This window comes from Amborella trichopoda, chromosome 5 (genome assembly GCF_054954075.1).
Source record: "Amborella trichopoda isolate Santa Cruz 75 chromosome 5, AtrichopodaSantaCruz75HAP2 v2.0, whole genome shotgun sequence".
Taxonomy (NCBI): domain Eukaryota; kingdom Viridiplantae; phylum Streptophyta; class Magnoliopsida; order Amborellales; family Amborellaceae; genus Amborella; species Amborella trichopoda.
The window spans coordinates 13,972,655-13,994,848 of record NC_142340.1 but is presented as its reverse complement, the minus strand read 5'-3'; the positions used below and the strand labels follow the sequence as shown (position 1 = coordinate 13,994,848).

The 22,194-nt window shown below is 40.3% G+C and overlaps 1 protein-coding gene and 1 long non-coding RNA gene across 4 annotated transcripts; both read right to left on the bottom strand.

Moving 5' to 3' along the window:
• Positions 1–238: 238 nt before the first annotated feature.
• Positions 239–745, bottom strand: LOC148781972 (uncharacterized). Of its 2 annotated transcripts, XR_016056040.1 has the most exons (3): positions 657–745; positions 453–503; positions 239–313 (listed from the first exon to the last, which is right to left on the bottom strand). It is a non-coding gene; the product is annotated as an uncharacterized LOC148781972 (long non-coding RNA). The 2 variants fall into 2 exon arrangements; XR_016056039.1 differs by lacking the exon at positions 239–313 and having other exon boundaries at positions 361–503.
• A 514-nt stretch (positions 746–1,259) lies between these two features.
• Positions 1,260–21,789, bottom strand: FTSH4 (FTSH protease 4). Of its 2 annotated transcripts, XM_088867528.1 has the most exons (8): positions 21,542–21,789; positions 13,829–13,916; positions 13,000–13,436; positions 9,819–10,079; positions 4,910–5,200; positions 4,686–4,810; positions 2,754–3,230; positions 1,260–2,466 (listed from the first exon to the last, which is right to left on the bottom strand). In XM_088867528.1, exons 5-8 carry the CDS (start codon positions 5,031–5,033, stop codon positions 1,543–1,545), a joined length of 1,650 nt encoding a protein of 549 aa, XP_088723654.1. In that variant the 5' UTR covers positions 5,034–5,200; positions 9,819–10,079; positions 13,000–13,436; positions 13,829–13,916; positions 21,542–21,789; the 3' UTR covers positions 1,260–1,542. The 2 variants fall into 2 exon arrangements, with proteins under 2 accessions (XP_088723654.1, XP_006826749.2); XM_006826686.4 differs by lacking the exon at positions 13,000–13,436.
• Between the last annotated feature and the right edge of the window lie 405 nt (positions 21,790–22,194).

Here is a 22,194-nt window from a genome sequence, read left to right as displayed (position 1 = left end):
CTACTTCTTGCCTTTCTTTGTTTCCTCTTCTCCTTACTAGACTCTCTCATGGCCTCCTCTTTTTCCCCTCTATCCTGATTCTTTTTTTAACATACATTTTGCCCTATTTTCGGTTGCTTGTTGCGAGCTGCTACCGTCCTACTCAACGCCGCCATTGTTTGGCACCGTTTCAGACACCATCCCAACCTTCCCTTGAGAGTCTTGTAGATGGGATGCATGTGTTTGTGTTATTTTTGGAGAGGATTGGTGTAGATGGTTCTCGGATAGCTCTTGGATTGATCTCGGTGGGCTTAGAATGCTTGTGTTGGTCGTACTGTTGAGGTTTAGATTTTGTAGTATTAGCATTTGAGTGAGTTCATCGCTAGAAATAGGGAGTTCTTTATTTCTTCCTTTGTTTTTCTTATGTAATTCTAGAGCTTTGCTCCTCTACAATTAATGAAACTTACCCTTACCGTTCCAAAAAAAGTAGTTTAAATGTGGCATCCCATATTCCAATTGAATAACTGCATCATTAAAAAAAGAAAGATAAAACATTATAATTCAAACAATAAAATAAGTAAAGGGGTTATTTGGGATTGCAATTGTAGATAGGGATGTGTGGGTCCTTTCCCCAATTATAAAGACAAAATGGAGAATTGGTGGTGCATCATACATACATGACCTATGCAAAGTGTTTGTGAATCCGATGAATAAGAGCAATACCAGACAACCAATTCAAGATCCTTCTCAGTTTTAGATCAAGATGGGCTTCTTGCGCCCCAAACTGGACCGCAGTCGAGCTAATTTGGAAGACTGGCCTAGTGCTGCACAGAAATCCAATCTTTTGCTACCTTGTCTCCCTTCCAACCTCAAAAGAACTACACTTTTTTTCTGGGCTCACGATGTCCCCACATTTCGCCATTGTTTCTCATTTATTACTGCAAATCGCAGCACCAGCTTGGCTTCTTCGAGCAATCGGGTGTTTTATTGAGTGATACAAATGCTTTCCCCAAGAGGTATGTTGATCCAGTGACCTGCTCCAAGGCCTCTGATGGAACAGTTGAACATGGCTTAGAGCTTTTTAGCCATAGGATACTACACAATTTCGATTTGATGCCAAAGGGGTCTCATGAAGACTGAAATTTGCGATGTAGAAAGAATTGTACACAACGGAAAGTAAACGTACCGTAACCCAATTAGGAAGAAAATGGGTACAAATGTTGCCATCGAGCAGTGAAAAAGAATTTAAAAAAAAAAGAACCAAAAAAAAGGGAGAGAGGTTTTTATGGCTTAGTTCCCTGTATACAGATAGCTTACAGTGAATAAAGTTAAACTACTGCCAAGAATCACTAAAGGTCGGGTTCTCATCCGAACTTCAACACCTAGCGAACCTGTATGGCAGATCTACATTCTCTTACACCAAACTTCCCAACCTCTCACCCACATAACTCCCCGAAGATCAGAAGATCAGCACCATAAATAGGCCCCTCAAATATTATACACATTAACGGAAAGGAGAGCGTCTCTCTCTCTCTCACACACACACTCTCCTCTCTCTGTTTACTAAGATCCCACAGGCTGAGCAACACCTTTGGCTTTGGCAGCTGCTGCAGCAGCAGCCGCGGCAGCCGCAGCTGCTGCTGCTGCTGCTGCTGCTGATGCTGATGGTGTGGCAGATGGAGGCACGGGCACAGCCGATGAGTTGGTCTGAGATGCAGCAGTCTCCTGTTGCTGAGAGTTCACCTGTGCTAGCAAGCTCTTTATCTGGCTTCCTGATAACGTTTCATGTTCCAAGAGTGCATTAGCAAGCACATGCAGCTCATTGTTATGCGTAGTGAGAATCGTCTTCGCATTATTGTAAGCTGTCTCTAGAAATTCTCTCACCTCCTTCTCAATCACTAGCCTTGTCTCGGTGCTCATACTCTTTCCGTTATCATCATAATTGTGAGAGACAAGACCCACCTTTTCACTCATCCCAAACTTTGTGACCATGGCTCTGGCAAGAGAGGTGGCTTGTTGGAGATCAGAAGATGCTCCTGACGTGACTTCACTCTCTCCAAATATGAGCTCTTCAGCCACACGCCCACCCATGCACACGTCGAGGCGAGCGAGCATTTGCTTGCGTGAAACACTTGTCTCATCTTTCTCAGGTAGCTGTGCAACCATACCGAGAGCCATTCCTCTTGGGACGATTGTGGCTTTGTGCACAGGATGGGCCCCTTCAGTGTGGATGGCGACCAGGGCATGGCCGCCCTCATGGTAAGCCGTTAGCTTTCTTGACTCGTCAGAGATCACGGCGGATTTTCTCTCACTACCCATCATGATCTTGTCCTTTGCATACTCCAAATCAGCCATGCTCACGGCTTTCGCACCATCCATGGCAGCCTTGAGAGCGGCAATGTTGACCAAGTTTGCAAGGTCTGCACCGGAGAATCCTGGCGTGCCTCTAGCGATGATCATCAGGTCGACATCATCCCCTTTCAGAATCTATTAAACAACTGTCTTGTGTTAGCTGGATACACACACACACACAGAAAGAAGATAAAAGTTTGGTGTGTGGGAGTGGGAGGGGATGGGGGGTCAAGAGTGGTACAAGGATAGTGAATCCCCAAAAACAAAAGTTGGATTCAACCAATACCCAGATAGGATGCACTTCCTTTTGAAGACATGAGGTTGTGTGTTGATACCCAACTTACAGGTATAAGAAACTAGAAAAATATAGATGCGCACGTGCACGCACACACACACACACAGAGACATCCACACAGAATCACCTTTGACATGTGAGACTCCATAATCTGCCTTCGCCCTTCAACATCTGGGTTGGGAACAACTATATGACGATCAAAACGGCCGGGCCGCACGAGCGCCTTGTCCAGTGACTCAGGGAAGTTTGTTGCAGCAATTACAATAATCCCATCATTTTGCTTGAACCCATCCAGCTCCACCAGCAACTGGTTCAATGTCATCTTCATGTATTGCTGATCTTTTGGGTTGCGACTTCCTCCTATGGCATCAATCTCATCAATAAAGATTATGCAAGGAGATCGCTTCTTAGCTGCAGCAAAAAGGTCCCTCACTCTCCTGGCTCCCACACCAACAAACATTTCTTCGAATTCACTGCCACTGCATGAGAAGAAAGGTACACCAGCTTCACCGGCAATGGCTCTGGCTAACATGGTCTTCCCAGTCCCAGGTGGACCAACAAGCAAGACGCCTTTAGGGAGCTTGCCCCCCAATCGAGTGAAACGCTGAAATGGTATCAGAGAAGTAAAATAAGAACAAGACAATAGAAGGTAGAGAAGTAATGGCTGAAACAGACATACAAATTCATTTCACTAGCATGAAAGATACATAGCCATAAGCCACTTCGAAAGCAATTTTATTTTCCAATTATGTAGAGGTATTCAGCAATGTGTCCTACTAGGGCTTCACAAAGCCCAAACAGTACAAGTACAACAGAGAACATGGTACCACATCTTGCAATCACTTGTTGCCAAATACATATCTAAAATTGACTACTAGAACCAAGTTGCCATATGGAGAATTAGTATGTATAGCCAACTCTTCAGTAAACAACTTTCAGAGGGCCATTTCATCAATCATGAATTCCTGGTTAATTATGAGGTCTACACAGATTAATCGATGGAATCTATAGAGAGTCCACTGCTCACATATGATGCAATAAATATAATGACAAATGATTCACGGCAGAAAGTCTTGATAGTTACAGACCAGAAGTATATAACCTCACCAAAAATAAATTAGTCAATAAGAGATCAATTAGAAAGGGAAAAAATCTTGCCAAAGAGTCACTAGGATGTCTACTTAATCCCCTATTATTCTCCCTTAAAAGAAAAAAATAAATCATTATGATAGTTTGGTACATCACGCAAGTGGATGGGTCTCAAAAGCTTCAATCAGTCTTGGGGACCGCTCCTATTAGTGGAAGGAGGCGCACATAATATTATTTCCTGGGCAACCGAGAGGTCACCACCTCCATGGTACCTAGCTTCGATTTTTTATGAGATTGCTTACATTTGCAGGGATATAGTCGTCTCATGGAAGCATATCTGGAGGACGTCCAACGAGTTCGCCAACGAAAGATGGGGCTAGGGGCCAAGTAGAAGACCATGCCCAGTTCATCTCCTTTTTTGCTCTGGACTACAAAGGCCACACATCATAGAAAATGTCTTTGTAATGGGGTAAATCTATAGGCCCATTTTTGTAACCCCACTGTAAATCTATTGTAATCGCGCAGGTCTATAAGCCCATTTTTTGTACAAGGTCTGATGACCTCCTTTTTACCAAGAGACCCGTCAAGTGCGCACTCTCGGACTACCCCACATCTGTACTCCAACTCTTCATAGCAATAAAAAGTTAGCCTTACTCTCAAAAAAAAATTATTTGGAGAATACCTGACCTTCCCTTTTTCTTGTGAAGTAGTAGACTTAGTACCCTTTCCTTAATACCAGTCATGTGCCAGCAAACTATAATGGATGTTCATACACTTAACATATTCAAGATTAGAAACAGAAAACTACAATAGATTTTGATACAATTAATATATTACAGATGGAAAAGAGTATTAGTATTTAATTTCTGATACAACTGTCTTATAATTTGCGGCATCATCTAGAAGGTAGACAAAAGCGAATCACAAATTTACGTACTAAAATTGAAAAGCCACTCCCCACCACTTTTACCTTTGGATCTCTAAGATAATGAACAATTTCTTCCAACTCAGCTTTTGCCTCATCAACACCCTTTACATCATTAAATTTTGTATTAGACTCCATGCTTGGCTGAACCTCTTCATTTAAACCAAGCCCTGCATATGTCAATCATGTGAGGAAGGATCATGCCTTTGAAGTGCACATGACCACACATTTAATGAATTACATGAACTTAATCAAAAGGAGGGCCATACCTTTGCTGATGCCCCTGTCCTCAATAAGTGCTCCGACACCAGAAATGAGGAGAAAAGCAAGGGCAATAGTACGAAAAGTTCTCCACAACTGTTCTTTGAAATGTCCGCCTTCTGCTGTCACCATATGGATAGGAGCATTGGCAGTTCCAAGAATACCCTCTTTTGTAGATTTTCCCACATTCCTCAAGGCTGATATACCCCCAATACTACCCTCATTTGTAGATTGTCCCACATTCCTCAAGGCTGATACACCCCCAATACTTTCTTCTTCTCTCAATGAATTAGTGATGCCTGCAAGCAGCTTATGGGTATCCATATCATTCAACTTAAAAAAAGAAGAAATAGAGAAATTAAACAGTCACGCAGAAATTAAAATATGAAAGCAAATGGCAGTCAACGAAAATTTCCAGTCCATTATCTTTATTTCTAAACATCAGTTAGTGTTGTTAGATCTCAAAAGGAACCAACTATTTTCTGTTTGTATCAGCAAAAGACAAGACTTCCATTGTTGGAATCACAATACCATCTAGGAACTAAGCACCCAAACTATCCATCTATGGTCATAGGGAGTTGTCGGTTTCATTTCCCTCAGGAGGTGGCCCACGAGTTAGCAGTTACGGTATTCAGTATTACACTTGTTGATAGTGCAAACATGTGGAAAACATCCATATCCATCACATATTCACCTAATAAATCACGCCAGAAGGTCCAGAAACATTGAATCGCAAACAGTTCCTTAAAACATTTTTTGTCTATTTTACCCTAAACACTGAACAGGCAAGGGTAGATTACATACAAAGCATATGATACAAGAAATATTGAAGAGAAGGGGGGAGATACGACTGCAAACGTATTTGACCAATTTTCCCTTGTTTGTTCAATGGTTTTTGGTTATTGAAATACTAAGCTAGCAAGGCCAAAAAAATTGTGATATAAACATTTAAAAATATATATATTTGATGTATTTTATACTTTTTATTTGTTTGGGAATTTAAAGCTGCACGAATGCCTAACGTAATGAAAATTTAGTTTAGCACTCAAACCACTGAACAATCAAGGGCAACATGGTACAATGCATATAACATGCACTTATTTCGTTTTGCCAAATGATCTTACTTGTCTGCTGCTTCATAAATCAATTGAGGGTAAAAAGTGATACGCAAAGACAATGGAAGATCATGATATAAGATACCATCATTCTCAATCACCTCCACAATTACGCATGAGATCCGATAGTGATATGAATTTTTTTATTTGGTAGGTCAGCAGTGTGCATGGTATGCATATTTTCTCGTAGCTATTCATTATATTATCCAGAGATTGAGTTCATGAGCTTCCTTAAAGACCAAGTCCACAAATAAATGTTAAATAATGGCAAATAGTTTTAACTTGCCATTGCCTCGTTTGTCATTTTTCAACTAGGAAATTTCTCTGTGAATGTGACTATTGGAAAGCAATGATGAGGGAACCGATGTTGCTGCAACATTTAACACTTCTGAAACTCGAAAAGTCAGACTCAAACTTGTCCAAGTCAGATGGACCCAACACCCTGCTGGGTCTGATGACCCCAATTCCGCAGGAACCCAGGTCCTAACCTGTACTGACGGGATTTCTGAAGCAACAGCTCACTTTCTGATTCACCCAAATCGACAAATCCCATTCCAAGTCACCAAAACCTCAGTAGCCTACCACTGTTACAGTAAACAGTGCCCCGGCAGAAATGAAATGTAAGTTTCAAACCGAGTAGATCAAAAACTAAAAAAGAGAGTTTTTGGATTTGGGATTTTGAGTTTGTGAAAAGATTTTGCAAACTTCAGACCAAGTAGATCCAAAGTCCAAACCCAAAGATACATCAGGGACTTCATTTTGAAGGGATTGAGGAACAACATGCAGCAGGTAAGTAATTAATGGTCATTTTATTTTAACATTTACATTTTCTTCCCCAAACTTATTTGAATTTATAATATAGCTTTAGATATGATATTTTATCTTCATAGAACTCTAGATTTATAGAGATCAAGAGTTTATGACATAGAACTAGCATACACTGACTAGTTGATTGTAAATTGTGAGTTGCGCCTTGCTAATATGGATTTGCAATGTGAACCTTCATATGCACTACGTACCAGCGTCATACACTTGTATGTTTGCTGCTTAAGATGACTTTGAAGTTGGAACAGAACTTGAAAGTTTGGTAGTAGGCATATGGTCTTCTGATGTTGTAATAAAAAATGAGCACTCTCTCATGTAATACCAGTACTGAATAACAATTCAAGGGAAAATTATAAATACCACCCCCCCCTTCCTCAATTTAACTTTCTAGACATCCCCAAAGCATTTTGTATCCCACCCTATACTATTTTTTTTTTTTTATATTTACCCCCCAAAATCAAAAAGTATATGGGTTTAGGACAAAAATGCCCTTACTTTCTTTCTTCTCCCCTTTTTGGAGTCACGTGACTCTCTCTCTACCCACACTCTCCCTCTCCCGAAAGTAAAAACCCATTCTCTCTCTTTCTCTCTCTCCCTTTCCCTCTCTCTCTCTCATTCGCGGTAATGCAGTTCCGCACACTTTGTGCCGAACTACATTACCAGCCTTAACTCAAATCTAACCGGTCCAACACCCTATGTGCCAGACGACATTACTGTGAATGAGAGAGAGAGAGAATGAGAGAGAAAGAAAGAACGGGTTTTTACTTTGAGAGATAGAGAGAGTTACATGACTCCAAATAGAGAAGAAGAGAGAAAGTGCATTTTTGTTCTAAACCCTTTGACTTTTTGATTTAGGAGGGGTAAATATAAGGAAAAACAATACTGGGATTTAGGGTGGGATACAAAAAGTTTTGAGGTATAAGATTTCTAAAAAGTTGAATTTGGGGGGGTATCTATAATGATCCCATTATTCAATTGGGCCCATGAATGCATGCCAAACAGGTCAAAGACTACATGTAGCCCTCTTCATCTATAAACTCTCTCTCTCTCTCTCTCTCTCTCTCTCTCTCTCTCTCTCTCTACATTTTAAGAAAACAATTTATTTTTTATCTTCATAAATTTACATATTTTCCCCTTTCTTGAACCCAGGTGGACAACCCCTAGCTTGAGCTTTGCATGCACGCTCGCCTCCTCATTGTCCAAGAAAATCCATTCATCCATTCATGTGACATAAGGAGTCCCAAAGATCCCAAGTAAAAGTCCTTCCCAAAAATGTCTAAAAACCAAAGGTTGTGACTACTCTGAAAACAGGATCTTTCCACCCACTGGAACAGAGAGCAGCAGATAGGCCTTCTTTTCAAGTTATTGGCGAACAGAGAGCAGCAGATAGGGCTTCTTTTAAAGTTATTGGCACAGCTGACAGCACCCCAGTGCAAGTTATTGGCACAGCTACAGCTGCAGCATCCCAGTGATTTGGGACAAATGAATGCTTCTGGCAAATACAATGCCTCCCTCCCTCCCTCGGAGGACACTGCCACAAGGGACGAGGGAGATTGGGGATGTTTTTGCACAAGAAAGTGCCCTCAGAGGACAATGCCACGAGGGAGATTGGCGATGTTTTTGCACAAGAAAGTGGTGGATTCCATCCCTCCAACTTCAACGCATGGAGGACAATGCCACGAGGGAGATTGGGGATGTTTTTGCACAAGAAAGTGGTGGATTATTCTCTCTCTACAATGATCTTGCCCCACAGATTATTTCTTTCATGATGGAATCCAAGTTATGCCCGTTGTTTCTTTGCAGGAAAAGCCCCCAACAAAACCCAATTACCTCTTCACAAGAAAGCCCCTAAGAAACTCATGGACTTTTCCCTCTGTCCGATCTTGACATGGAATGTAATTTGATGCCAGAATCCAAGTTCTGGGGCAGATAGAGAGAGAGAGAGAGAGAGAGAGAGAGAGAGAGAGAGAGAGAGAGAGAGAGGACAGCGATAATTAGAGAGAAAAAGGGAAAGAGGGGGGGGGCGGGGGGGGCGAGAGAGATAGACCCCATAGTATTGGGTTAGTTTTTTCACACAAAAAAAAATTTATTGGGCAAAATGAATAATGGAGGATCGGACTTCCCTTTGACTGTACAAAGTGGGGTCCTTGGGAGGAAAAGGGATAGCATGAAGCGTTGGGGTTTGGGTTTATGACCCCATTTTTGTTTTCTGGAGGGTACATCAGTTCCCAAAAGTGAACCCCATCCGCAATCATTGATAAAGTTTTATCAGCCATCATGGTTCAAATATAAAGAAACTGAGGGTCAACAACAAAAATTGACGGCATAACTGAAACCCCAAAAATGCCTGGAAAGGATGTTATACCATGGCCCACACAGTCTGCTAGTGCCATATGAACAGCTAAACTGACAGCTGCAATACCAGCTACAGTGACTGCTAAAGGGCCATTATGGCAAAACTTTTGACTTTCAATAACTAAACTTCGATCTTCAAAAGTGTATCTAACGAGACGGTCGATCATGCAGACTATCTCTAATACCATATCAAGTATGCATCGTTTTAAGATGGAAACCCTAGCAGAGAGCAAGGGGACAATACATAAGATTTGAAGGTATCCAACAAATAAAGAGTTCCACACCTTCCGCCACATTTTCAAGTTACAAAAGACAATATTTCCCAAAATAATATTTATAATTACACAACAACCTCGATTATAAACAAAATAGAGAAAGATGGACATGTCCCTGTACATAAAACATAATAACATATACTCCATACAGCAGCCATGAATGCTAGTCCTCATACAAATAACAGTCTTACAACTTTACTGACGTAACATTTCATCTCTGGTATATCCATAAAACACTTAGAAGACAATTTTCTACAGAAAAAAATAGACATGGTGAAGGCAACTACCATGGAATGACAAGACATAGGTACATGGGACTCTTGAAATAATAAAATTGCAAAGCATACCTTTCTGTAAAGTCTTGAGTAGGGCACTTTCATCCAGCCTATCAACTTCTACTAATGCTTTAATGTACTCAGCAAGAGCAGAGGGGTTAGAATGTAGAGAAGGTTGGCTTTCAAATAGTCTTATAACACCTTCTGCATCACGTCTGTAAAGCTCTTTAAGCAACGCCACATCATTTGCTCCATCTACATCACGTATTCTACGAGAAAAGCTTCCAACATAACTTGACTGAAACCTCTCTTGCACAGTTTGAAGCCTATTTGCTGGTACAAACAGATGAAATTAAAAAGTGGAAAAATTGTTTCTACGATTATGTAAATGGATATACCTGGAGAAGAGGCAAAATACCAACTACAACTGAAAAATTACCAATCACTACGCAAAGAAGTGCATAGCACACTTGCACACCACAAATATAAATAAAACCATCTCCAGCTGAAGGGGAAAGGTAAACATGGCATTTTCAGGAATTTTTGCTCAACATGTGCAATCGCAAGAAAACAAAATTCAATTGCTGACTATGAAAAAAATTATAGGATTCCTACATCAAAAGAAACATCTAACAATGAGATTGTGTCAATGATAGAATGATGACACACAAGAACTTCTAAGCAGTGAAGTCATGTCACACAGATACAATGCATCAGAAACTGAATTCAATTGCATTATGAGAAATGATAGAAACCCAATTTGTGAAGACCTATATCAATGAAAAGAACGATAGAATGAACAGTTATATGGACTTTTAAGCATTGTACAAACAAAGAAATGGTAAACCAAACTAAATTGCAACTAGCACAAAATATATTAAAATCCAAAATTCTGAACTCAACCAGTTATTCCTAAAACCTCAAATGTGCATCACCATCCATATCGAAGTACATTTTTAAATAGATCCAAACAGAATTTTAATTAAGTGCAAATTATCACTTCAAAACAAGCAACTGCATTAGAGGAACTATAGTTTGGGTGGAAGCACAGAAGACCATATTTGAGTTGTTTTGGGAGTGTTGTCAGGACTGTACTGGAGGTTCAACAAGTGAGGGATGATCTCATCCAAATAGTTCCCAGAATATGAAATGATATGATACTATTATCTCTGAAGATCTGAATAATAAGTCTTTCCAATCGGACCAGCCAAATCAACTGGTCTGACTGAGGTCCAACCACTCCAATCAGGTCCAACATTGTTTTCGATAGCCCTTTCATAATTTACAGGTTTTGATATGGACCAGATGCACTATGATCTCCCAGTCAAACATGCAGCTCCATTGAGGGCCACAGTTACCGGAATCTTCTACCTAGGTGGCAATTCTGCTTCGGAATCTCGCTTCAGCGCTTCAATCAACAAATTTTTACAGAATCCTGTTCTTTTAATTTAGGAATCCACATTTTAGGAATCTCAAACTGAGTCATTTGGAATCCCGATTCCATAGCTTCAAATCAGAGGGTTAGGGTTTATAGGTTAACCAAACCATGATTCGATCAACACGGAATCTCACTTCCACCTTTAGCAATATCGATCTAGAGTTATTTGGCATTGAATCACGAATTCCCTTGTGGAACATGCTAACACGCTGTAACAAGTCTAGGGTTGAAGGAAAACTTCATTATTCCCTAGCAGTAGAGTGATTGCAAAAGTAGTATGGAATGCTTGGAATTTTTTAACTAGTGTTTTTTGAAACAAGGTAAACTTCATCATTTCCTTATTATATTACAGAATGCTTGGAACTTTTTATATATGGATGCGGTTTGTATAAGGCCGAGGCTCTAAACAAACAAAGTAAAGCGCACCTTTAACTTGTGCCGAGAAATGTGGTTTCAATACTAGAAATCTTTGTGATAGCCTCAAAAATTATTTTCATCTTTAATTATAAAATTTAAAGCTTAAAAAATAGTGTCGATCGAGCAGATCTATGAGAACTTGAAAATTGACAGTCCAAAAATGCATTACAAGATGCACTATTTCAAAAACTTGAAATCCATTTTTTTCTCATGTCCATGCATCTTGAGGTCGAGATGATCAATTTGAGGATTTTTGGGCATCAAAAGAACCTCTTCTAGTGAAATTTTTGAGGTGTGCCTTAATTGGATTGTTTAGAGCCTCGCACTTATATAAACATTTTTCCCTTGTATATTATTTGAAACATTGTGTTCTTTAAATTTATTATTAATTAAAATAAAATTGTTTCTTTATTCAACGAGTATGTGCATCTAGAAACTCTACTTAAAATCATTCCTAAAGTCCGGAAGCCATAATAAATGTCTTATTTTCTTAAAGGCTTTTTTTTTTTTGATGCTGTTAACTGTTTTCTTAAAGGCATTATTAATAGATCAAATAATTTTGTGTTCTTTATTCAATCTAGAATTCCAGTAAACCTTATCTCTAATACATAGGGAACTCAAGTTAAGGGCACTATATGACCTTGATTGCAATACTTGTGGGGGAACCGTTATCATGGGCGCTCAGTATATTGATTCCAATACCAGGGGAATCCTTGTTTAGGGCGGTTAAGGACCTCAATTTCAATATTAGGGGAATTCTGGCTAAGCGTATGCAATACATCGATTCCAATACTATAAATTATTGGTTAAGGATACTCTAGAACCTCGAACCCTTTGCCTTATGGAACTTGTTCCTTGATAATTACTCGGGCAGTTACATGGTCGGGGACATGATTCCAAAAAGTAGGAATCTTGATTACTGAGATATGCATTATATAGACAGCAGTTACTATCATATGAGGCTTCTAGCCTCTCATGATTCACTGCTTCCAATTCCTAACAGGCTACTGGATCCTGCTTCCAACAACTATGTTGTGGCCCTTACAATAGTGATTTTGGGTTTTACTGTTCACCATGTACTCATGCAGTTTTGTGAACCATTTAATGGTATTTAACTTCTTATCGTGTTAAAGGAATCAGGGAAAGACATACCCAAACCATGCACACGAACATGTTACATCAAGCACAACAGGTAAACGGTAAACCATTACCCTAGTAAAATATGTGCGGAATGTCCCTATCATGCAATTTAGGAAAGAAGCTGGTTAGCGAGCCTGCACAAAGAGCAATGTAACTGCTCTATATCAAAAGAAACTCATCTCTTGAAAAATGTGGGACAATAACAACCTTTTGGTGACAGTTCAAGTTGGTGAATGCCAACAAAGGAAGCAAAAATACCTGCACTTTGGCACCATTTTTTTCCATGAAACTACTTAGCCTCAAGCACAACGGCTCAGGTCTCACTAGGACAAGAGTGCGCCTTAATTTGCAGTAACCATATAATAGCGTGTTGCTTTCCAGAATCCCAAAAACTTCAGGTGATATAAATTAGCTGATCTTCCAGAATCCCACAAACTTCAGGTGATATAAATTTAGCTGATCTGAATCTAATATCCCCAATTTTCCAGCCCAAACCATGGGAACCTCCAGTATAGGAACCTTTGATTGTGAGATAGAAAGAGCAGAATGTTCAACCATCTCCTAGCCTATGAAATTGTACCTCTTTGAAATCACCAAACCATAGACTCATGCAACCATTAGGCGTATTAATGTTTCTTAGGTACTAGCACACTAGCGACTACAAAAAGCATGATAGGAACATGGCAGAGACCCACCTGGCATCAGATAAACAAACAATCTGACCAATAACTCATAGTGTGCAGCCAAAACCATAATTTGAATGCAGATTAAATTGACCAAACAAATCCCTCAAAAAGCGCCTTAGACTTATGAACATCCAACCACAAATTGGGGAAGAATCTATTGTAATTTGCAACTGGATCAGTCCATGAACTGGTTGCCCTTTAGACAGGGACGCTCAATCCCTACTCCTAAAAAACTTTTGGAAAATGCCAATCTTTTCTTCTACTAATTGAAGATAAAATGAAATATCAGAAGAAATAAACAAGCGAAAGGAACCGCATTGTCCACATGCTGATAAAGCACCAAATTACTAACCACAAAAACTCAATGCAAAAACTAAACATAATGTCACTGAAATATGTACCTTGACCAGCTAGGAAGCTGTTATAAATGAGATGAGGTTGACTGTGCAATTCATAAAGACGTGGCAACCCCAGCTGTTGCCTGACAACCTATTTATGTCAAAAGAAAATAAGTTCCAAACAAAATTATAAACCAATAGGACCTAAACAGATAAATCATATCACAGAAGATAACATACATTTTATATATCAACTACCAGACTATATTTTTTTAATGTATTTGATAGTTAGATATCTACGTAGATTTTTCACAATGGAACTAAGATAATTCTCCAAGAATCTCTTCACAAGAAAAGTATCAGAAAGTATCAAAACTATGAAAAGATAAAGACACAAGAAACCAAAAGGACAGGACATAAATGAGCAAGGAGCTAATAACAGCAAATGACATGGATATGATATCCATCTGAATACTAGCGGCAATTGTTAGAATGCAGACCACAATAAGATCATCAGCAATTATCATAATGGTCCATCTGTTTTAAATCTGTTGCGCATGGTACTACAAGACTTGTGTTCCATTCAGTACCCATATGTATTAGAAACTATTACAAGGACATCTCTAAGAACGTTCACTCAATGTATTTAAAACATGTACCAATCTACAAAAGAAACACATCCCACACATATTATATTATTTAACCAAACTAGAGAATTGCTATAACCTATAAGCACCTCTTCCGTTGCTAATTACTTTGATGTGTGCATATTTATGTGTTTTATGAGGTATACAGATAGCTATATAAATAGATGAATAGATAGATGGATAGACAGATAGAGACACAGCTTTTTGACAGATACATCTATTTGAAACAGCTAAGTATGGCATGAAAAATGATGATTCGTTACCTAGATCCCCCCCTCATAGATCCTCTGATGCATGGAAATGTATCTCCTCCACCAAAGCTGCTTTCCTCAGTCGCACTTGACTTAGACTAGGTAATGGCCATTGAATCAAATTCTGGTCAGATCTCCGGATAGGACATTCTCCCCTCTGTAGGTCATTCCCGCCTCTGTATCTCTTGGCTATCAATCAGGCAGCCTCGATAGCTGATAATGTAGAACTCAAAGGGTCCAATCTGGTCTGGACCCCTATCTTTAGGATAAATCTCTCAGGCCAAGAATCCAATTGCCTAATTTCCCTTTTCCATATCCATGACCTCATCTTTAGTCCCCTTCTTCGCCATGATGCTCTAATCTAACCCCCAGGCTCCTTATCTCTTTCCTCTTTCTATACCTCCCTTCTTCCTACACAGAACCTTCACCCTCTCCTTAACAGAACCTGGTCTCTTCCAATTCCTCACAAAATTCAAGCTTTCATCTAGGTCCTCCAAGGTAAAACCCTCACCTTGGACCAACTTCAACGCAGAGGAGTATCTTTCCCTAACCTCTGTATACTTTGTCTCCAGGGAGAGGAGACAATCCCTCACCCTTTCATCCATTGTGAGGTCTCCTTAGGTCTCTGGTCCTACCTCTTTAAACTATTTGGCTTACAGTGGGTTACACCCCCGACCTTGAATAACCTATTCGATTCCCCCTCCCCCCCCTTCCCGGGGAAAAAACTTTAGCACCTCTTTTTCGCGGCTCTGCTTTGGAGCTTATAAGCTGGTGAGAAACTCTAGAACATTTAGAGGAACCCATAAAAGCCAACAATCGATTTTTGAATCCATTACAGTCCTCATCTCCCTTTAGGACAAAGTAATATCGACTTTTGCCTCTATTTCAATCACGCATTTCTTGGTCAACTTGGAAAGTCTCCTTAACTTATCAACCCCGACCCATAGACCTAGACCACCTTGGACACCCCCTCCCCCTGGTTTCCTTAAACTCAACATAGATGGGTCTTCCCTTGGGAATCCAGGGCCCTCAAGCATAGGAGGCACGCTTGCAGATTCTTCTGCAACTATCTTTACCTTCTCTAAATTCATAGGCATTAATGATTCCACCAAAGCGGAGGCTCTGGCCCTCCTTGAAGGCCTTAAACGTGTGGCTCTTGCAGGGCCCAATGCTCAAAAAAGGGATCATCGTTGAATCAGACTCCAGAAATACTATACTTTGGGCTACTCAACAGAAGCAACCTCCTTGGAGACTCAACTCTATTTTTAGCATATAACTTTCCTCTGCAACTCCCTCCCACAGGTTCTCTTCAAACTCATCCTTCAAGAGGCTAACTCAGCAGCTGACCGTTTGTCGAAGGAAGGAGCCACCTAAGGCACAGGTGCACCGCTTCTCCCCTGAAATCTCTTACCCACTCTCTCTCTCTCTCTCTCTCCTAACCTTCCTCATTCATTCCTATTCTCCCCCCCCCCCCCCCCCCCCCCCCCCCCCCAATCCCCCCACCCATCACAGACAGAAAAGGGAAAAAAAAAGAGAGAAGAAAAAAAAGGAAAAAAAACAAAGGAAAAAAAAGGAAGAAAAAAAAAATGGATAAGCATGGACACCTCCTCTATCTCTGCCTCTTCTGTTTTTTATATCTTTAAGCTTCCCATCTCTACCTATCCCCTCCTTTCTTACTTCTCCCTTCCCTCTCCCTCCTCTCTATTCGCCTTCTCATGCTCATCTCGAGCTTTTCTCACACAGTCACTTCACCCTCTCTACATTCTGCCCCTATCCTTATGCTCACCTCCCACTCTTCCCTTTATTCCTCTCCTCTATCCCTATCTCTCTTCTACCAATTCTCCTCTCTCTCTTCTCTCCCCTCCCCTCCCACATATTATTCTTCGTGTATCTCGGCCTGGCGAGTTACTGCTTCCCAGGATAGCAGAGTTTCTCTATTCTCGCACACTCTCTAGTCTTTCCTCCCCCTCCTCTTCTCTCTTCTCCCCTCCCCTCTCTTATTTTTGACTCGCATTGGTACGACAACCTGCTGCTGCCAAGGATTGCTGATCTTGAAGACCTGTCGAACTTTTATGATGACCTCCCCGCTCTCAAGACAGCAGCATCCCCACAACTCACTCCACCTCGCCCAACAGCAGCCCCTCAGCACGCATGCCAACAAAAACATACTCCATCTTTCTCTTAATTACTCATTGCAAACTGTATTATTTCCAGTTTCCTTTAGGCTTTCTTTTCTGAGCACCTATTTTGTGTCATCTATTTCTGTAAACTTCCCCTCTTCTCTGGGTGTATATCCCTCTTCCTTCTCTCTCTTTTTAGCTCTATCCTCCCCACAACAGTCATTGATATAGTCTGACCACCCAACATTTGGGATGCCATCCGTAGTTTTCTCATATTGTAATATTTATCATATATACAAAATTTAACATATTTCAATATATATATATATATATATATATATATATATATATATATATATATTACATGCAAAAAGATAGTGATAGACCCCAGATCCCAAGGACAAGGAGCCTCTATACATAAATAAAAAATTTTGTGCCCTCAAATTGTCAATTTATGAGTGAGAGAGATAGGGGATGGGCGATGATAGGGAGAAAAGGAGTGGGCGTGCTAATTAATCATACAAACTATTTCGAGTATCACACCAGCAAAAACACAACAACTACATCTAAACACATACCCTCTGTTTTAGAAATAATACCAGTTTATAATTCTGAAAGGATGTAACCAGAACATTTTACAAAGTGTAACACCATATACCAACTATTGATCAAGACCGTAGTTTGATACGAAGGAAAAATGTTCCTGCAAATCTGGCATCATGGTTAGCCCAGCAAAGAAAAATATCAAGGAGAGGTCCAGGATCATTCAAGTTTCAATAATGCCCCCCATGAAAGCAGTATACCCTCTTAGAATGGAATGCAGATATGTTACTACAGTTTCGACAAGCAACTCCATTTAGACCATTCAATTCTCAACATTTCATGATATTATGCAACAAATCATCTGACAAATTTCTAGACCACAAGCAGTTGGTCAATTTTGCGGCATATGCAAAAACAAGTGGGAAGCAAAATCCCTCCTTCCATGGCATATTCATTTTGCAACAAGTCCACTTGTTTCCAATTCCGTTCTCCATAGCTAAGACCCCAAGCAAAGGTCCTATCAAATATGACATACCAATGCATGTTGCCAACAGTGTTTTTTTCTTAGTAAAGTTCACTATATTGTATTGCTTAGTAATAAGACAAACCAAAATTACAAGAGGTGTGGTGACCCCACAAGGTCACTCTATAAAGCCCAAAGTAGGGTCCAAAAATTGTACAAAAGGAAAAACCATTCAGAGCGGCAGAGTAGAATAGGGGCCTTAGGTCCCCCAGAGGGAACTGGAACTAGACCCCACCTTAGCCAACCAATCAGCATCTGAGTTGTTGGCTTCCATATACATGTGGCACCAAGTGATTCTGAAAGCCCTGGTTATATGCAAAATTTCTTCAAAAATGTCATCAAGGCACCACAAGTGATGAACAATTAGATGCCCAAGTGATAATATTCTTGGCATCACCTTCCACTATCAGGTTGTGACTCCATGAGACGTCACACTTGCGAAGACCCTCCAAGAGGGCAAGAGCCTCAGCAAGAGTGGATCCAATAGGATGGGAGAAAGACATCAGAGTACACCCATCACTAGCACGGAAAAGACCCCCTATACCTGAGGGTCCCAGGTTGCCAAGGGAGCAACCATCAAAATTGAGCTTAAAAGCTCCCCTTTCCGGTGGTCTCCACAGAGAGGCCGTCGAGATTCTTGGATAGGCTAACAGTGCTAATCTTCAGCCCATTGTAGAGCACACATCTACCAATCTTCTTGTTGGAATCTCCTACTCCCCTGCACTAATACCTTGTTTTTGTCCCTAATTCCACATCTATCTGAGAGCTTTCTTCCTTCCTATTAGGTGACCAATGAAATAAGAGTTCGTCGACGAGTCTTCTGATTTAAAACTACAATCACCAATGTTTATATTGTTCTTTTTCTAACTAGTTTTGTTCTTTCTTTATCTGCCTTAGTTTTGTCTTATTTAATAGAGCTTCCATGCTCATAGCCCCAAAGTATTTAGTTTCATTGTCTCGCCTAAGGTCCCCCATGAAATTGCTTGCTTTTAATGGCCTGGAGAATCATAGTTAGGAACCCGACATCATATTCATAGGCAGAGCAGATCTCTGATATTGCTGAGATCAGTACTAAGCGATAACCCTTCCAACTCTCCATAAACTTCCACAGTAACAGCAAAATTGCTAAAAGCATCACTTGGATGTCAATAATGACAAATGTGGTTACAATGTGAACACTCCATTCTAGGTTAGGGTAATAATTTGGTAGCTAGGGCATACGAGCGGCATCACCGTATCCAAGCTATGAATCCCATCTAACTAGGTTTGGTCCTTCTTTATATGCCTTAGTTTTGTCTTCTTTAATAGAGCTTCCATGCTCATAGCCCCAAAGTACTTAGTTTCAGAGTCTCGCCTAAGGTCCCCCATGAAATTGCTTGTTTCTAATGGCCTGGAGAATCATTATTAGGAACCCGGCATCATATTCATAAGCAGAGCAGATCTCTGATACTGTTGAGATCAGTACTGAGCAATAACCCTTTCCAACTCTCCATAAACTTCTACACTAAAAGCAAAATTGCCGAAAGCCTCACTTGTAAAGATGTCAATAATGACAAATGTGGTTACAATGTGAAAACTCCATTCTAGATTAGGGTCTTAATTTGGTAGCTAGGGCATAAGAGCAGCAGCACAATGTCCAAGCTATGAATCCCATCTAACCTACAACCATCAATATTTAGATTGCTCTTTTTCTAACTAGTTTTGTTCTTTCTTTGTCAGCCTTAGTTTTGTCTTCTTTAATAGAGTTTCCATGCTCATAGCGCCAAAGTATTTAGTTTCAGAGTCTCCCCTAAGGTCCCCCGTGAAATTGCTTGTTTCTAATGGCCTGGAGAATCCCGGCATCATATTCATAGGCAAAGCAGATATCTGATACTGCTCAGATCAGTACTGAGCAATAACCCTTGCCAACTCTCCAGAAACTTCCACCCTAACAGCATAACTGCTAAAAGCATCGCTTGGAAAGATGTCAATAATGACAAATGTGGTTACAATGCGAACATTTCATTCCAGGTAAGGGTCTTAATTTGGCAGCTAGGGCATAAAAGCAGTAGCACAATGTCCAAGCTATGAATCCCATCTAACCTACAACCACCAATGTTTAAAACTTTAGATTATTCTTTTGCTAACTAGTTTTGTTCTTTCTTTGTCTGCCTTAGTTTTGTCTTCTTTAAAGAGCTTCCATGCTCATAGCCCCAAAGTACTTAGTTTCAGAGTCTCGCCTAAGGTCCCCCATGAACTTGCTTGTTTCTAATGGCCTAGAGAATCATTGTTAGGCACCCGGCATCATATTCAGAGGCAGAGCAGATCTCTGATACTGCTGAGATCAGTACCGAGTGATAACCCTTGCCAACTCTCCATAAACTTCCACACTAACAGCAAAACTGCAAAAAGCATCACTTGGAAAGATGTCAATAATGACAAATGTCGTAACAATGCGAACATTCCATTCTAGGTTAGGGTAATAATTTGGTAGCTAGGGCATATGAGCAGCATCACCGTATCCAAGCTATGAATTCCATCTAACCTACACAAAAGAGAGGTGCTGGAATCCACTTATCATGTGGCCAAATTCTGAATGTAACATCAGCACTTCATGAATGTGAAGGTGTTAAAATCAGGATATCCACTGACCAAAATCAGTACCAAAAAAGCTAGGAAGAGTCCTTAAATTGAATCAGTTTTAGCGTTTTCAATGGCTGGAATACAAGATGCCATCACCGAGCGCACATTTGAGGGCACAAGATGGCATTGAAAATAATGCCTTGGGTGACACTGATCCAGCAGGAAGTCGTGCAAGAGCTACAAATCAAACCCCTTTTTCCAATAATATAGGAACTATTCAACATGTGTAATGAGATCAATCGTAGTGCAGATGTCCAGAATCTCAAGTAAATATTACCAAGTATTATCACCATAATGGATACATGGGGATCAAATATTTATATAGAAGATTCCCATCCCTTCCAACCAAGGAGCTTTCAAAAGTGCTATCTTTTGAAACCATACCAAGTGTTTTTATATTTTTCAGGGTACCCCTGTCACAAGCAAACTCAGACACTAGTGATAAAATTCCTTTTCTTTGAACGAATATAATTTACGGGTTGCACTCTCCAAAAAATATTAAAAAATGGATATAAATTATTGCAAAATACAAAACAATTCTAAGTTTCCCAGATAACTTCCAAAAACCACCTAACAGATACCAGTAAGAAACCCTAGAAAAACAATAAAACAACTACAACCACGCATCTGCTGCTTCAAAGAACAAATCCTAGAGGGAAAACCAGTTTCCATGCCCTCTATTTAGTCATTTGATACTAGTTTCTACCTTATTCCGTTTACCAATAGGGCATGATATGGGTGCATTCCAAATCAAAACCTAGGATTTTAAACATCATCATGCTTTCCATGGATTGCCAGCCCCATAAAGAGCTGCCCAAATACCAAACTAGGGCATGGCATAGAAAATCCAATAGGGGATAACGTTCATCAATCAACTGAGTTCCAAAACCACATTGCAAGTGCACCAGATACATTACCATGAAACAGATAAGCATCATTACAAACCCCAAGCTCCCTTCTGGATCCCACGGAATTGAAGAAAAAGCAACGCAAAATTTCATCACATAAAGGAAAAAGAAAGAAGAAAAAAGGGTAAAAATTGAATTTTGTGGACAACGAGAGGAAGTGACCTGTCTTAGGAGGTGCCTCCAAGCCATGGCCTCTCTCTCTACAAAACCGCGCCCAACCTCTCTCTCTCTACGATTTGAAGGGGGAAGAGATGGAGATTATAATTGAGGAATACAAGTAGATGGAGCTGGTGCTTCCCTTCTTCTGTGTTGTGTGTCGTCGTTTCAGGGTGTAGCGTGGGGTTGGGGGTAATAGACGAGGACCTTCCTCATTCATCCATATGGAATGAGATAGATATCAGGCGGTGAAGACTACGAACTTCTTTCTGTCATTAATTTTCTTTTGGGAAAAAATATAGATAACCCCAGTCAATTTCCACACATCCTTCCTCCGAAATTTATTTTTCCCAACCGAAACTTTAATATTTTTTCTTATCCCCACCACCCCCCCCCCCCCCCCCCCTCGCCCCCCCCCCCCCTCCCCAAAATAAAAAAGCCAATAGATTTAAGGGAAAACTGTTAAAACCCCCAAGATTGATGTCTTACCCACTTTACACCTCACCCAACCTCTTTTTGGCAACTTCCCCCCTTTCCGCCCAACAAATGATGTTAGCTAGCTAATACCTTTACACAAAAGGTTAACTTATTTTTAACAAAAATGCCCTTCCCTCATATAACAAATTATTTCATTAGAGAGGGCTGTCTGGTATTTTGAA

Bases quoted from the DNA above. Each gene is read 5' to 3' on its own strand.
- FTSH4 (XM_006826686.4), bottom strand. From the start codon at position 21,568: ATGGCTTGGAGGCACCTCCTAAGACAG. The intron at 13,917-21,541 runs GTCACTTCCTCT...TGACATAAATAG, and splicing joins GGAGGCACCTCCTAAGACAG to GTTGTCAGGCAACAGCTGGG. The intron at 4,811-4,909 runs GTATGGCCCTCC...TGACATATGCAG, and splicing joins GGACAGGGGCATCAGCAAAG to GGCTTGGTTTAAATGAAGAG.